The 16,817-nt window shown below is 43.5% G+C and overlaps 1 protein-coding gene across 1 annotated transcript in view; it reads left to right on the top strand.

The window, feature by feature from the left end:
- LOC142566708 (endoplasmic reticulum transmembrane helix translocase) overlaps positions 1 to 16,817 on the top strand; it is a 311,329-nt gene that overhangs the window by 215,954 nt on the left and 78,558 nt on the right. Inside the window, exon 16 of the mRNA XM_075677546.1 lies at positions 9,511 to 9,614. Within this exon, the coding sequence (XP_075533661.1) occupies positions 9,511 to 9,614 (104 nt within the window). The remainder of the gene's footprint in view (positions 1 to 9,510; positions 9,615 to 16,817) is intronic.

Below are 16,817 nucleotides of genomic sequence, written 5' to 3'. Positions count from 1 at the left end.
CTTCTTCTGTCTAATCCGCAGGCTCGTGGCTAATATGCAGTGATCACTTCCCTGGCTTTGGTTCAGGTTGGACAAGCGCGGTTCTACTGCATCCCGCACGAGGGTCAGGTCTGGAGTCGTGTCGCGACTCGTCGACGTGCCGCACCTAGTGAGGAATGCCGGGTCAGTGATCAGCACCAGATCGAAGTCAGACGCCTCGCGCCAGGCACTTTCCCCTTTGTTTGTGTCATAGGGATAACCCCAGACATGGTAGGGGGCATTAAAGTCTCCGGCGTTCACCAGGGGTGAGCCATGGGCCAGTCATACTGCCTTGGTCAGCAGCAGCTTGAATATCTTTCTCAGATCCTTAGGGCTACTGTAGACGTTTAGGACTAATAGGCTGTCTCGATTGCCTATGGCCGCATTTGGGATGACTTATACAATGACGTACTCTAGCTTGCTTCCCATCATCTTTTAGATTGTGGTTGACGTGCGTGGCCCTGTTGCAGGTGAGGACCGCGACTCCTCTTCCTCCGTCGTCGTGTCTGTCTTCTGACCGGTAACCAGGCAGTGCGACATTTCAGGTTAACGTTTCTTGTAATAAAATAATGTGCAGTTTCTCTGAGGGAGAGTGAAAGAACTGCTGTAGAGAGGCCTTTTTGCATTGGAAACCCCTTCAGTTCCACTGCCATATTCTAAACTGACTAGTTTGCGCAGCCATCCTGGTTTTGTTAAAAGACGCTGTGTAGTTTAGTCAGGCTTTTAACCTTTGTCCGCTGTGTAAGAGGTTTGGAGACTTTGGTCGCTAGAGCCGGGGCCACCACGTTTTATAGGTATGTTTCAATCTAAAGTAATATCTGGTTGGTGCGCTCCTCCATTGCAGCCATGCCACTCTGGAATTGCGTCAGTCTCTTGTTAATACCGTATTTACTCGCTTAATGAACGCACTTTTTTTCCCTAAAGATATGCGCAAAGTTTGGGGTGCATTCATTATTTGGAGTAAAATTTTTAGCGATGTTTCTCTGCGGCCACCTTTGAAAAAGTCAGTTTCACCCGAAGTGCGCACCATTGATTACGATAGCAAATGTGTAGACAGCTACACGAAGTAAAGATAGTACTTTTATTGGCCATATAAACTTGCAAACATTCGCTTCAACGCAAACTGAGCGGCAAGAACGCAGCATGCATAAAGGTATGAACCGCCATCAACCCAGCCCCCTACGCAGATTGCTTTGAAGATTGGGCTCGCCGCAGCCACAAAATGCGCAGTTTCTGGCTGCTGGAGTAAAACGCCGCGCACCCTCCCCACGATGCCATGCATGCAACAGAAGACGGCGTGTTTCCTTCCCGCTCTCCTCCGTTGTATACGGGAGATTGAGCCGCGATTGTCGGTTTCCCTCACATGCTTTTGCTCATACCTACACCATGCGGCGCTTGGCGGCGACGACAGCAAAAATGCACCTGGGACGTCCATATAATTATTATCGCAATAAAAGTAGGAGACACGGTCAGATTCAGCGTCTGACAACGCATCGGACACAATCCCACCCACCAAACGCCATATCAGATGCCGAATCGTACCCTGTGTCTCCTATTTCATGACAGCAAGTTCAGGGTGCGATCATTATGCGAGAAAAAGAAAAAAAAACACTTCTTGATTGGAAAAATGGGGGCTGTGTTCATGGCGCGAGTGCATCCATTATGCGAGTAAATATGGTATATTTGATGCTCTCGCCCAGTGCGGTGAGCATGTCCCGAATCTCAGACTTGACCCTGGCCGGTTTCTGCTCGTTCGCAGCAATGGCCCACTTTTTTGTGGCGGGTTTCTCCTGCTCACCTTTCTTTAGAATTGTGAAACCTTTCAGTTATTAGCACCATATGTGTGACGCTTGGAAAGCCAAAGTTCTTGTGTGTACCCTGCTTTAGTCATGCGCGATACACACTTGAACAGTAAAAACATCCATCTTTGGAGAATTCGGAGATATTCCTGTTACCGTTTCCCCTCATCGGTCTATGAACACAGCACGTGGTGTAGTATCTGATGCAGATCTCATTGACTTGTCCGAAACAGAGCTGTTAGAGGGCTGGAAAGAGCAAAATGTCACTAACGTACAAAGAATCATTATCTGAAGAGAAAATAAAGAAATTCCTACAAAGCACCTGATCCTCACATTTGCCACTTGCGATCTGCCACAAACAATAGAAACTGGATACACAGAGATAGCTGTCAGACCATACATCCCTAATCCAAGAAGATGCTTCCAATGTCAGAGATTTGGTCACGGATCGCAGAGCTGCCGTGGTAAACTCACATGTGCAAAATGTGGAGTCCAAGGCCACGCCTCAGATAAATGTGAAGCAACACCTCGCTGTGTAAACTGTGAAGGTGAACATCCAGCATACTCCCGATCTTGTCCCAACTGGAAAAAAGAAAAGGAAATAATCACCCTAAAAGTGCACAAAAACATCTCTTTCAAGGAAGCACGAAAAAGGTGCTCGCCATTCCACACCACAACGTACGCCGATGCCTAAAGTACGCCACTACACACCTGAACACAGAACATTTCTCATCGTAATAAAATGGCTGTACAAATTATTGATTGGAATGCCCGTGGCATTCTAAACAACTTAGATGACATCAAAGAAATAATACAAGAGTTTAATCCTAGGCTGTTCTGCGTTCAGGAAACACACTTGAAAACATCAAATACAAACTTCTTAACTCAATACACATTGTTCCGGAAAGATAGCAATGATGGCCATGATGCGTTTGGTGGCGTGGCTATTAGAGCTCAGAGGTCAGTTGCTTGCCAACACCTCCACCTTCAAACTAATTTTGAGGCAGTAGTGGTTAGGGCGATTCTATTCGACAGGTTGGTTATGGTCTGTTCCCTCTACATACCACCTGAACATCGCTTGCAACTAAGGGATCTTGAAATGCTAGTCAATCAGCTTCCAGAACTATTCATTTTAACAGGTGATGTGAACGCCCATAATACGCTATGGGGCGACTCGCGCTGTGATGCAAGAGGGCGTACTATAGAAGACTTTCTTTTATGTACCGGTGCAGTTCTTCTGAATAAAAAAGAACCCACCTTTTATAGCACTACACACAAATCATATTCTTCAATAGACCTAACCATAGCCCCTCCATCTCTAATTCCATACCTTGATTGGAAGGTCCTGAAAAACCCGTACGGAAGTGACCACTTTCCTATTCTCTTAAATTTAACAAAACACACTGAATGCCCTCCACAGTTTCCCCGATGGAAAATCGACTCGTCGGATTGGGAACTGTTTCAGGAGATTACATATTTACAGTACGATGATTTGAGCTCTTTAAACATAGATGATGGTGTGGCATATTTAACAGTTTTTATTATTGACTCTGCTGAAAAATGTGTAAAACAAACTAACGGACTTGCTAATAAGCATTGTTTGCCTTGGTGGAATGACGAATGCAAAGAGGCACGGAAAAAATAAAATAAAGCTTGGAGCCTGCTTCGTGACTCTCCAACTGCGGAGAACCTCATTAATTTCAAGAAGGCAAAATCGCAGGGCAGGAGAACACGACGACGTGCTAAGCGAGAAAGCTGGGAAAGGTACATATGTAGTATCAATTCTTACAAAGATGAGGGTAAAGTATGGAACAGGGTGAACAGATTAAAGGGAAGAGAAACACAACCACTTCCTTTAGTAAATGCTCTAGGCGACACCATGAAAGATCAGACAGACTTCCTGGGTAAGCATTTTCAAAATACTTCTAGTGCATCACACTATGCACCAACTTTCCTAAAGTTCAAGAAATGCATAGAGCGAGAGCGCCTTGAACGAAAATGCGCAGCAGATGAACCTTACAACTGTCCCTTTAGTTTTGCTGAACTGAAGGCTGATCTCATTTCCTGCAGCAACTCAGCACCAGGTGGTGACCGCATAATGTATGCAGTGATCAAGAATATGCATCCAGAAACATTGAACACACTTCTGTCTCTTTACAACACCATGTGGGTATCTGGGCATATTCCATCCTCATGGAAAGAAGCGATTGTCATCTCAATTCATAAGCAAGGCAAAGACCCCACATTAGCCAGTAGTTATAGGCCAATAGCACTAACAAGCTGCATGTGTAAGTTATATGAAAAAATGGTAAATCAACTTCTAATCTATTTCCTGGGAAGCAACCGTCTACTTGATCCCCTTCAATGTGGTTTCAGGGAGGGTAGGTCAACAATAGACCACCTTGTTCGCATTGAAGCAAATATTAGAGAGGCTTATATACACAAACAATATTTTCTCTCTGTATTTCTGGACTTGGAGAAAGCCTATGACACAACATGGCGATTTGGAATCCTCTGAGACCTCTCTGCGATGGGCACACGCGGCAATATGCTAAATATGATAGAAAACTACTTGACTAACCGCACGTTCCGTGTTAGAGTGGGCAATGCCCTGTCCAGGCTATTCACTCAAGAGACTGGTGCGCCACAAGGGGGCATGCTTAGTTGCACCCTCTTCATTGTGAAAATGAATTCCCTCCAGAAAGTCATTCCATCCTCAATGTTTTATTCAATATATGTAGACAATGTGCAACTAGGATTTAAGTCTTGTAACCTTGCTGTCTGCGAGCGCCAAGTCCAACTCGGACTGAACAAGGTCTCTAAATGGGCAAATGAAAATGGCTTCAAGCTAAACCCCCTCAAAAGCTCCTGTGTACTTTTTCTAGGAAGAGAGGCTTGATACAAGGTCCTGATATTATGCTGCATGGACAACACATACCACTCAACACTGAACATAAATTTTTAGGCATAATACTCGACTCAAAACTAACCTTCATTCCTCATATCAAGTATTTGAAAGCTAAATGCCTTAAAACAATGAACATCCTGAAGATACTGTCACATACAACATGGGGAAGCGACAGGAAATGCCTCATGAACCTCTACAGGAGCCTTGTACGATCGCGGTTAGACTACGGTGCCGTTGTGTATCACTCAGCTACACCCAGTGCTCTCAAGATGCTGGACCCTGTGCATCATCTTGGTATCTGCCTCGCCACCGGCGCCTTTAGGACGAGTCCGATTCAAAGCCTCTATGTCGAATCGAATGAATGGTCACTCGATCTGCAGCGGTCATATTCTACATTTAATTATTTTCTGAAAGTAAATGATAACAAAAACCATCCTTGTTATCCCACCATAAACGATATGACCTCTGCAACACTCTTTCGTAACAAACCTACAGCCAGAGAGCCATTCTCGATCCGTGTGACAAAGCTGAGCGAGGAGATGGATGTTCCTATTCATGAAAATAGTCTAATGGCTTCTGCCTAGCCGTTTCCACCGTAGTTGTGGCGAATCGTTGACTGTGACACGTCATTTGTGGAGGTAACGAAGCATGCTCCAGAGACGCACATTCATATGTATTTTCTGGAATTACAATTTAAATACCCGTGTCCAGAGTATTACACAGATGCGTCTAAGTCACATGCTGGCATGTCATATGCAGCCGTCGGCCCATCCTTTTCCGAGTCCGATGTTCTGCAGCCTCAAACAAGCATCTTTACAGCAGAGGCGTATGCACTGTGGTCGGCTGCGAAACACATCAAACAATTAAAACTACATAAGGCGGTCGGTCATATACACAGACTCATTAAGCGTTGTGAAAACATTGATGTCATGCTTCAACCACACAAATCCAGTAATTGCAGATCTTTTCTCTCTCCTCTATACTATTTATGCCTCTGGCCAACATGTAACGATGTGCTGGGTGCCTGGACACAGAGGTATTGAAGGTAACGTCCTGGCAGACCGAATTGCTACCTCCTTAGACACAAAAGCTTGCAACATGTCCGTAGCCGTTCCGGTCTCAGACCTAAAGCCATACTTACGGAAAAAACTCAGAACTTACTGGCAGTATAAATGGGACGCTGAAACCCTTAATAAACTCCACATAGTTAAGCCACATTTAGGATACTGGTCATCACTGACCAAGTCCAGACGAAGTGATGTCCTATTCTGTCGTCTCAGAATAGGGCACACTTACGGTACACATAGCTTTTTGTTGAGTGATGGTGAACATCCAATGTGTAGTAGATGTGGGGAGACACTCAAAGTGTTCAGCATGTCTTCCTAGAATGCCGTGAAACATAAGTCGAGAGGAAAAAACACTTCCCTTTAGCATACAGTCAGTGTATACCACTTCACCTGGCACTGTTTCTAGGCAGAGAACCGCTATTTCACATGCAATCTACCTTAGCCTTTCTAAACGATGTTGACACGCACCACGTTTTCTGTCCAAGAAATTCATAACACGGCCTCTTGCGAGAGGCCACGGTTGCGATGTAAACCTTTGTTATAGCACATGCCTCCAGGCCCTTGTACTCAAGGGACCCGCTGAGGCTGTTGTGCTATTCGTCAACAACAATCACCTGTTCATTTTTATTCATCTAACGCTATTACACCGTTGTTGTACATCCTATACTTATAGCATACCCTACTTTAGCCATTCTCATATTTTTATTCCTTGCGTAATTTATGCAACTTATAGCTCTCAGTTTTAGGCCTCTCTACAGCCACGTCACATCAGCCATAAGTTCATTCAGTGCTCATCACCACTGTCTTGGCGCTCTTTGGCCACACTTGGCCCTTGCACCAATAAACATTACATATCATCATCACTTAGGTGTCTCTTAGTGGCACTCGCAACTCGACATTGGTGTTCTTTAGGTTTAGGCAAATGCAACGCAGGAACAGAACTCAGAGGCAACTGTTTTCCATTAATTAGCCAGTTAAATATCATGCCACCTTCTTGTGTGTGACGTCATTAGTGACTTCATTAGTGACGTCATTATTTCAACTTTCTACTTCTGGGTTTCCAGAAATTTCACCCTAGTTGTGCTCACGTGGCAGGTCTTGAAAGTCTGCTATTCTGTGCTTTGGGGTGTGCAGTAATCAGTGATCTCTAATTCATTGTGATTATTCCAGACACTTCAGTAACTCAAATTGTAACTAAACTTATGCTCTGATATCATATCTATAATAAAACCCATGAATTTTGTGCTGCACTTTTTTTTTCTATCTTTTTTTCTGATTTATGTTGAATTTCCTCCCCGGTCGTCTCAGGAGGTGAATCGGAAGTGCTGTGCAAGAAACAAGAGCGTCACTCGATGCTCGTGCCGCTAAAAACACTCCACAGAGTCAAGTTAGCGGGAGGCTTCTCCATGTCTGGGCATGTAGATGTCCGGGCAGAGTTGTTTTGGGCTGGCATGAGCTCATTTGCTGCAATTGCAAGTGTGTCTTTTGCCCATTTTTCTTGCCACTTCAGTGTAGCAAATGTCTTTGTAGTGAGGGTCAACTAGCGTTGCATTTGCTGGTACATGTGCCATTTTAAAGCCAAGGAACATTGTTGCAAGAGTGCGCAGAAGGCTCTTTGCAAATGATGCTGCTTCCTCACCTTCAGACATTCAGCACCACTTTCGTACAATGCATGAGCAGTATCATTTGGGAAAGTGTAGGATAGCAGTTTGCACACAGCTTGGCCGTTGCTTGGTCTAGGCACTGCAATACTCTTACAGCCACAGCCATTAATTTCCATTCTTTGGAGCTCAAGTTGTGCACATCAGATTCATAAAGTTCTACTGAAATTGGGGCACAGAGTTTGGTGAGTCTCTCTATCATGGCCATGTTCTCATTGTTCCAGCATGTTGGGATGTCTTGAATCACTTTATGCTTGGCCACGTCCTTGTGGATGTCCATAAGCCGAGCACGTCCATGCATGCTTCTTTTGTATTGACCCACAATCAATCGAGACTTCGCACAAAGCTGGGGAAAACTTGCCACTTCCCTTTTGCCATCATATATGCACAGCTGCAGGGTGTGGGGATGTGTGAAACAGAAGTCCTGACCAATGGGATTTGGCAGCAGCTGAAACAAAGTTCCTGCCATTGTCAGTAATGACAAAAGTCGAGCTGTTGTTGGGTAGACCCCACTCTTCGGTCACATCTCATAAAAACTAAACTATTTTTTCTGCAGTGTCATCCTGTGGCATTGGTTTGCAGGCGAGGGTGTATGTGTTGCATATGAAGTCATAATCCATTATGTGGGCCATCACACACACGTAGCTCTCGCCTGCTCTCAGTATCCACCCATCTGCTGTTAAAGAAGCACTCGGCACCACTGTTGTCAAACACGCACCTAGCTTCTTCAGTTCATTTTTCATGGTCGCGTACATATTCAGAATTGCTGTTCGTGAAGAGGTCTTCTGCGATGGAACGATGTACTCCAGAATTGCAAAGTGCATCGTCTTGAATCTTTGTTCTTCGGCCATGCTTTATGGTCAGGCTGTGGGCAATAAATGCCTGCATTCTTCTTGGTCATTTCGTGTTTTTATTGATGACAGCTGAAATTTCGGCTTAAACAAACTGGCCATGGTCAGCTGCGGTGACAGCCCCTTTGATTCACTTTTCTTTTTTGGCAAACTGTAAAGTTGATGCAATTCTGAGTATTCTTTGTACTTGCCTGGATGTCTCGTCAAGTTCAAGCATCGTTGTAGTACCAGTAGGCGTCTTCAAAATAACTCCGCAGGTCTCGTACTGTGCTTTGCCTGCAGCAGGCACTTCCAGGAAGAAGTTCCATGTCGGATCTATGTACGCATGCTGCCCAGACATAGGCGCGGTCGACGCAGTCTTCACCTGTAGCTGCAGCAGTTTCTGAAAGTGAGATAAGTCAACATGTGGATAAGCATGACTGAAGGTCAGGGGAAAGAAAACAAGAAAAAATTGGTGTCTATACCAATGTGGGGCCGTGCACGCAGTGAGCTATACAGTTGGCTTCTTATATGACTGATCAAAATCTGGCCCCTCAGTTTCCGTTCCTCTTGTTCATTACGTAACGAGGGTCTTGAATCCGACAGCATTGATGCCTTCAGGTAACGTGTGGGTTTATTGACCATTCGCCTTCAACCAAAAAGTTCACATCCACGTGATGCCTGGGCAGAAAGGGCATTCCGCATCCACCGCCAAGGTTTGTTGGGCCACCAGGGTTAATTTTGATAATTAGCTCAAGCAAAATGAAGGTTACCCTCAAATCAAATTTTTGCAGCTTTAGATGCCACAGTTCAGTCTCGCATGACATTAAAATGTGCCAATAGCAGCAGGGTATTAGTGGAAGTCGGTACCCCTTGGTTGCCAAGTCTGCTCAACCTGGGGTTCCCATGGCCTCTGCAATTGGGCGACTCACATTTTGATAGCGGAGGCCATGGCGTCACTTTTGTGGTCACAACAGCTTCTTCAAGGCGGCCGTTGGCGTGCCATGTGCTCGGCATGTTGATACGTCGTTCACATAGTTACAGTCTCGCCCGTGGCTGTGTGATAATCAGGCAATGGTTGTACTAAAATGCAATGCCCTAGTTTTTTTTTCCAGGGCTCACAATATTGTATGAATGTAAGTTGCGCATTACATTTTCAACCAATGATGACAGCCCATTGATTTCGCTTTTGCTTTCCTACCATAAGGAGTGCTCTTTATGTTGCAGGATGGGAGTGGGTGAGCATTGACGAGGCTGAGCACATTCCCCTGGATGAGTCGCTGAGTGACCACAGTCTTTGTGTCAGGTACAACCTCTGCATCACTGGTGAGGTAAGTGTCACTATGAAAAGCTTCTCCTAGAGCGCAGCTCTTAGGTGCCCATTCCTACGTCGAGTGTCGGTGTCCCTCGTAACTGAGCAAATGAGCACGGTGAAGGATGAAAGAGTGAATGCGGAGCGTGGATGTAAGACGGCGATAGCGAGAATAAAATTGGAAGAGGAGGGTATGGCGAAAGCGTGAGAAGAAAAGCATAGTGCCACACAAGACAGGCTCTGCGGCGATGATGGCTACGAGATGGTGCCAGAGTAGCACGCATCATCTGTTCACCGATGATGCTAATGATAAGGTATGCGGAGTGTGTCCTTCGATACCATATGTGGAAACGAAGCGCTACATGAGCAGAGGTCTGTTGCTGGTGGCTGCTGTGAATCGCACCCATGTGTCACCCACTCGCTGCCTCTCATGATCTCCCAATTAGCGAGGCAGTCGCACCACACTTCGTTCCGTTTGACGTGCTACACGAGACAGATAGTCCGCACCACCCAATATATTGCAAAATGAAAACACTTATAGAGGTTCACTCAAATTTCACGTTAGGGAGTATCGTAATCGTTGAATCTTTTGCTGGCTGATTTCATAGTGGTCCTTTAACCCTTTCAGGGTCAGTGACGTGAATATAAGGGCAATCGCCTATTTGTCGCTCGTTTAGTGCTCACAGCGGTGCGCATAGGATGGATGCCGCCGTGCATGCGTTTGCATAGGTTTTTTTTTTTTTTTTTTTTTTTTTTTTTTTTTTTGACACTCGCGAAAACTAAGTGCCTCTGGTTGGTGATAAGATGAAGATTAGCAGAAGTCTGTCGCACGTTGTGCTTTTTTCACGGGCACACAACCACACAGTTTTCTTGAGTGCACGCACCTACACAGTTCAATTACGCTATAGATGTACATATTAGGTATTAGTGTAAGGGCAAGAAAATTTGAGTCTTGCGAAATATTCTCGTGGGTGCACATTCAAGGCCTTGAACTATGCGTATAAAAATGCATCATATTCTTAATTCTTATAAGTTTATTTCCTTTTTTATTGTTGTTATTCATGAATGAAGAGTACATATATACCAACGCAAAATATTTTTTTCGCACTTTACGGTCACCCTAGAAAAATTGCGGTTAATTTTTTTCGAAGTAAGTCCCTAAGAAGAATAGGAATTTGCAATAAAAAAAAAGATCGACCCTGGCCGGTCGCATATGGCGAAAAAAATCGACCCTCAAAGGGTTAAAAACCATGAATGCCATTTAAAGTCCTTTGAAAACAGCTGCATTTTGTAAAATGCTTTGAAATTCAACTTGAGTTTTGACTAAGCTTATGAAATTTTGTTTAAGCAAATGGCTGCAAGCTCGGTGCTATCTGAAAGTTGAGCGAGTCCCACCTGGTTTGCAGCTTTAAGTTTGTTTGTGGTCATTTTCTCTCAGTCTTTTTGATCATGCATGATTTTTAAAAATTTTGCTTCTTGGTGATAACAGCATTCTGTTTTCAACTTAATAGAGTGTTGCTTTAATCCATAAAACGCTCTCTTGGAGCATGTAAGTTCCTAAAAACTCAATTTTTTTTTTGAAGGTTGCTGTGAATATTATGCGTAGAAAAAAGTTAGCATCTTTATTTAACACTTATTTTGGTGCCTTATGGCTCCGGATGACATGACCCAACTTTGTGTTCAGTGCCTTTGCATTGATAACTGCCACAAGTGAATGAAAGCCTTGTGTGTGTTGAGAATGTCATTATGCAGGTTGTCTGCTGGAAGCTGTTTCCTTGCAACAGTTAAACAGAGGCTGTGTTGAAATTCAAAAGTAGTGAAGTATGAGAGCTTCTGTGGCAAGCAAACACATTTCTTGTTTGGCCAAATAATTTGTGATTTGTAAGTAGTCCTCATTTGCAGTGTCTTGAGTTACCACTGAAATAGATGTGCTCACGAGGTTTTGACGTTTTATACTCATATTAAATTTTACATGTAGTTTGGATTCCTACGTATTCAAACATACTACAGTTCACTTTCACTAATTTAACCTTAGTAAGACATTTATAATTGGTTCAGGTTACCTGAAAGTTGATTTGATAGGAGCCTGGAAACGAGGACAGCAGCGAGCGATGCACATTTCCATTTTTCATGGGCTAAGAATGCTTGAGGTTGCAAGCACGTTGCAATAGTGTTATCTAAAGCTGCCACAGTGAGCTTGAGGCTCATATTTCCTTTTGCAGCTTTAAATTTTTCAGTGACTTATTTTGACAAAAGGACATACAAATGTAATTTTTTAGAAAGGCTTAAAGTGCCAAAAAAATTTATTTAATGTGCCAAGTGTCCATGTGACACTTGGCACATTAAAACCATGTGACATAGTTTATTCTTGAGTACATGGATAAACTAGCATAATAAATCTTTTACACATGTAATAAAATTCACGCAACCATATTCATGTTTTATATTCTGTGTTTTCCAGTGCATAACTCACGGTTATTTTCGTCAGTGTGTCTTATACAGCGGTGCAACTTATATATGGCTTTCTCTTTTTCTTTTTCTGAAAAAAAACAAAACGAAAAACGGCCGTCGAAATCGGATTGGATGCTATGGCCTCCTGCTACAGGTTGTGTGCGCGCTATGGAGGTATCGGGTTCTTCTCGTGATCGAGTTGCCGAGCGCAGTGCGAGAAAGATGGAGCAGCACTGCAAAGTTGTTGCATCTGCAGTTCGCTTTCAAGACATGGCTTGTGCCGCTGCACAAACTACTCAGTTAATTGCCACCAGAGTACATCCCATGCTGCCGCCTTCCCACTTTCCACGCTTGTGCGGGATTCGGCTCACTGTCGCATGCTTTCACTAGCGCATATAGCATATACAGCACGCAGGGACGATGTTATCACCCTTGGAACTTTATACGGTGTGTCGCAGTCGCAGTAACGACGATGACAGAAATGTGCCTGGGGTGTCCATATCATCGCTTGCATGTGACCTGCGTTCACGAAGGGAAACGTCACTGTATTTTCTTTTTTTAAATCACTTACCAAATGAACAGGTCCGTCTTATACACCGGCATGACTTATATACACTGTTTTTTTTTTTCCGGGGTGTGTGACTTATACAAAGGTACGACTTATATACCAGAAAATAAGGTCGGTTTTACACGAATAGTATTTTGTAACATTTCATTTCACTTTCCATTTTGATCATGCATCACGCTGAGGGTGCGAAACTAGCAAAGGCAGCAGTGTGGCAGCCTCCTCACCAGTGGCCAAGAACAATGGGAAATGAAGTAGTAGATCGTTAGAGCCACAGTGAAGCACAAGCAAGTTCACTGGTGCACACAAAGTAAAGGAGAAACTCGCATTAATCAATTGTTAGATTGCTAGATTAGATGTATATTTTTCAATGCTGCTGCTCTTGTTGGAGAGTGTGGTAGGTCGGCAGTTACGAGGCAAATAATTCAAACAGTAAAGAAAGAAAGGAAAACATAATTAGTTACACAACGTGAAAGGAACAAAAAAACAGCTGAATGAAACTAGGCAGAATTGACAAAAGTAAAGAATGAAGCAAAACTTGATCATTTAACAAGGCTTTACAAAAATAGTAAATGCATTAGTTAGCACAAGTAAATCATCACATAAAAGAAGAAAAACGCAGAGCTGGACGCAATACGAACATTCAGGTAATAAAGTGGCATAGTTTCACATAGCGGCATACGACATACGTGCGAAAGAAGTGCTAGGGCGCACATGGCGACAGTGTGTGACCGCTCAATCTTCTGTGCATGCAGTGCAGTAACAGTGCAATGTTCGTGTATGGCAAGGTTGTTTCTTTCTCTAATGACGAGGAACAAAGAATGCCTTATTATTAAAGGGACACTCCATTAATGCATACTTGTGACGTGTTGGTTGAGCCTGAGAAAATTATATTTGTTTTGAAACATCCATGTTAATAGTTATTCTTTAGTAATTGAAACAACAATTCCAAGGCTGCATGTTTTGCTCTCGTGGACAGCGTTTCTAGCTCGTATTGAACCAGAAGATTAATGGGGGAACCTGTGCGCTTAAATTTGTTCTGTATAAACCTGACTGCCTTTCTTTGTATTCCTTGTAATTTTGTTATGTTAGTCTTCGAATATGGAGACCAGACTGTGTTAGCATTTCCGAGAACTCATTGTGTGAAAGTTGTATATTCTGGGAACTTTGTAGGCCTGGTTGAAAGAGCAAGGTTTCTTTTGGGCAATAACAATTTTTGAAATGCAGCTGCAGTGACATTTGAAATATGGTTGCCTCATCTGAGATCATTGGTTAATGTAACTCCTAAATATTTCTGCTCACCTTTAGCTAGGGGTATGTTGTTAATCTTCTATGTGAACTTAGACAGTTCAATTTTTCTTGTTACTGTCATGGTTACAGATTTTTACGTATTCATTGACATCTGCCTGTCGGATAAGGTGTTGAGGGACGTATTAAGCATGATGTGATCAGTAGACAGTAAAACCTGGTTAACACGTAGTTGGCGGGAAACGTGGATAAGGTACACATTTAGCGATGTACTAATTAACCAACAGTGGCAGATGAGTGGCTGTAGGCCTACCACCTCCCCCCCCCCCCCCCAAAAAAAAAGAAAAGTTAGTTCTCCTTCGAACACACAGTCAGACAAGCTTTATTTGAGAGCAGGCAGCAAAAAATCTGTTACATTCACTTGCTGCCATGGCGGTCTTGCAGCGACGACAGCTTCCTCAAACTCAACGAGGCCACAAGCCAGTTTCTCCATCAGGCTCCACTTCTCTGTGAACGCCTTCCTGGCAGTCAACACATTAGCCACGTCACAGAAGAAATGGCCATCACCTACTTCCACGTTATCATCATGAATGAACTATCGGTGGGGTCTGCTGTTCATAAAAAGTCCGTGCGCCGCAATTTTACTATCTGTGGTCTGCGTGCACATCACTTCTGTGATTCCTGGCTTGTACATGCCCAAAAGTGAAGTAAATACTACATACTAATTGTTTGGCATGCGGTAAGTGACCATGGCTTAAGCAGTCAGCCAATACATTAAGTTCAGTAGTGACAGGATCGAGGATTCATTGCGACTATATTTAAACCGGACTCACTTATTAAGCGGGTACGTATTAACGAAGTGTTACTGTGGTTAGTGATTTCCTCGTATATAACGCAGTTGTCGGCGAACAACTTAATATTGCAGTGAATATCAGCTTTGATGTCATTAATATACAGGGTGGTTTTTTTTATAGGTAATAAAGATTTTTTATGGAAAGTTCATGAGTGTAGCTAATGTGGCATTGTGAGTTCCTAAGCGAGGCGGACATACTTTGTAGTGAATGATGTGAGCTTCAGAATTTTAAAGAATTCACTAATCTAATCAACCTTTTTATTAGTGCCTTGGAGGCAGTTGGGTAAATGGCAGTTTTGGAGTCAACGACATTTTTGTATGCACCCATGTTTTAAATATCTGGCAAATTGCACGTAATTGGAGATATTCATTATGAAATTCCAAAGTTCACTTGAGGCATGATCGAGACTGAGCGAGTGCCACTGCATGTCAGGCGCCAACGCCCCATCAAAAAGTGTGGAGTTTGAATGACCGCATGCTGCGTCAAATGCTGGCCTGACGCACAGCAGCACGTGCCTCCCAGGCAAAGCGGGCAACATCGGTAGCTGCCGCCAATGGCCGAGACATTTGGTCTCCTTCGGGCTTGTTGTCACGGGGCGTCTGATATGATAGCGGGGCCGCCTTCTCTGCACTCTTGCAGCTCTAGGTCTCGATATTGCCTGACTTTACCGCTGGAATTCACTCTTAAATATCTCGAATTAGGTTGCCTTTCAAGATTAAAAAAAAATGAGGGTGCAATAAACTGTGACTCCCCTAAAATTCATCATTTAAACAACTGCCACTAGGGCACTAATAAAAAGTGTAATGAATTTTTGGTAATTAGTCTTCTGAAGCTCGCATTGTTAGCTGCGAAGTATGTCCACCTCGCCTAGAAACTCATCTGTAAAAACACCACGTTCGCTGCACTTATAGCATTTTCATAAAAGATCTATTGTCTAAAAAAATATATGGCAGAGACATCAAAGACTGCTTACATGTGGGAATGTGAGAGCAATATAGTCTCTTTTGTGAAGTGTATTTATTTTATACACTCGTGACGTGGCGCCACCTCCTGCCCATTGGCTGCGCCGTCGCACGTCTAATGATGCACGCACTAAGCACACCTTTAGTCAGCCAGAACCATGGAGCTGTTGTGCCATCGGGGAAGCGTGCTCGTCTCACACCCTGCAGGCCAGGGTTTGATTCCCATCCAGAACGCAATGTGAAGAATTTTCTTTTCAAAGCCGTTAATTTACTTTGTTTACAGGAACCTTCCTGAGAAGTTCGACGTCAATCAGAGCATTTTTTTACTTGTTTTTAGCCTTTGCGCTGTTGGCCATTTTTGGTACTATCGCTCGGTCATGCCAGCATTGGATTCTTGCATAATGGCACATGGTTTTACAATTAAACACCATCATCATACCTTGCTGGTGAAGCCGCGCACTGACACGGACACGGCAAACGACACTACAGTTTTATCGCACCATAAGGATCAGCTGACCAGGGAAATAATCGAAGCTTTTCCCATTCACAAGAGGGGAGAAGGTTGTATCAGTCAGCCATCTATACTTCTAAGCCATGGTGAGGTTGCCGTTTTAGGAGAACACTAAAGGGAAAAGAAAATTGTGTAATAAAAAAATGTTTGTTAGGGGGTGCAAGAAATAGGGTAGGATTGCACACCATGATAGACAGGTGCCTATCTTTGACTCCCGAGTATGCGTGGGCAAATAAATTTGGAAAATGCCTTTAATCTTGCCTTGATTATCTTTGACACGTGAGGGTACACAGGTATATAGATATGAAGTATATGTCTTGAAATAAAGTAGTTGTGAGTGCAGCGAGTGTCATGTATTCTTGTGTGTCCTCGCCGTGTCCGTGTCAGTCCGCTGCTTCACCAGCAAGGTATGATGATTAATCACCAACTAGCCCAACTTTCCACATTGCTGAATTAAGTACCTTTTTTATTAGGAAAAGTAATGACCTCGGCGTAGACCTCCTGGGTGATACTGCAATACTGTTGGATGGCATCTGCTCATAGACAACAAACTCAACAATTCGTTACAAAATTTTTTATCCGAGCAGAAACTGGCCCTCTTTCAATAATGTTGTCAATTTTAGCCAGTAAT

This window comes from Dermacentor variabilis, unplaced genomic scaffold, assembly GCF_050947875.1.
Source record: "Dermacentor variabilis isolate Ectoservices unplaced genomic scaffold, ASM5094787v1 scaffold_13, whole genome shotgun sequence".
NCBI lineage: Eukaryota > Metazoa > Arthropoda > Arachnida > Ixodida > Ixodidae > Dermacentor > Dermacentor variabilis.
This window is presented reverse-complemented; position numbering and strand designations above follow the sequence as displayed.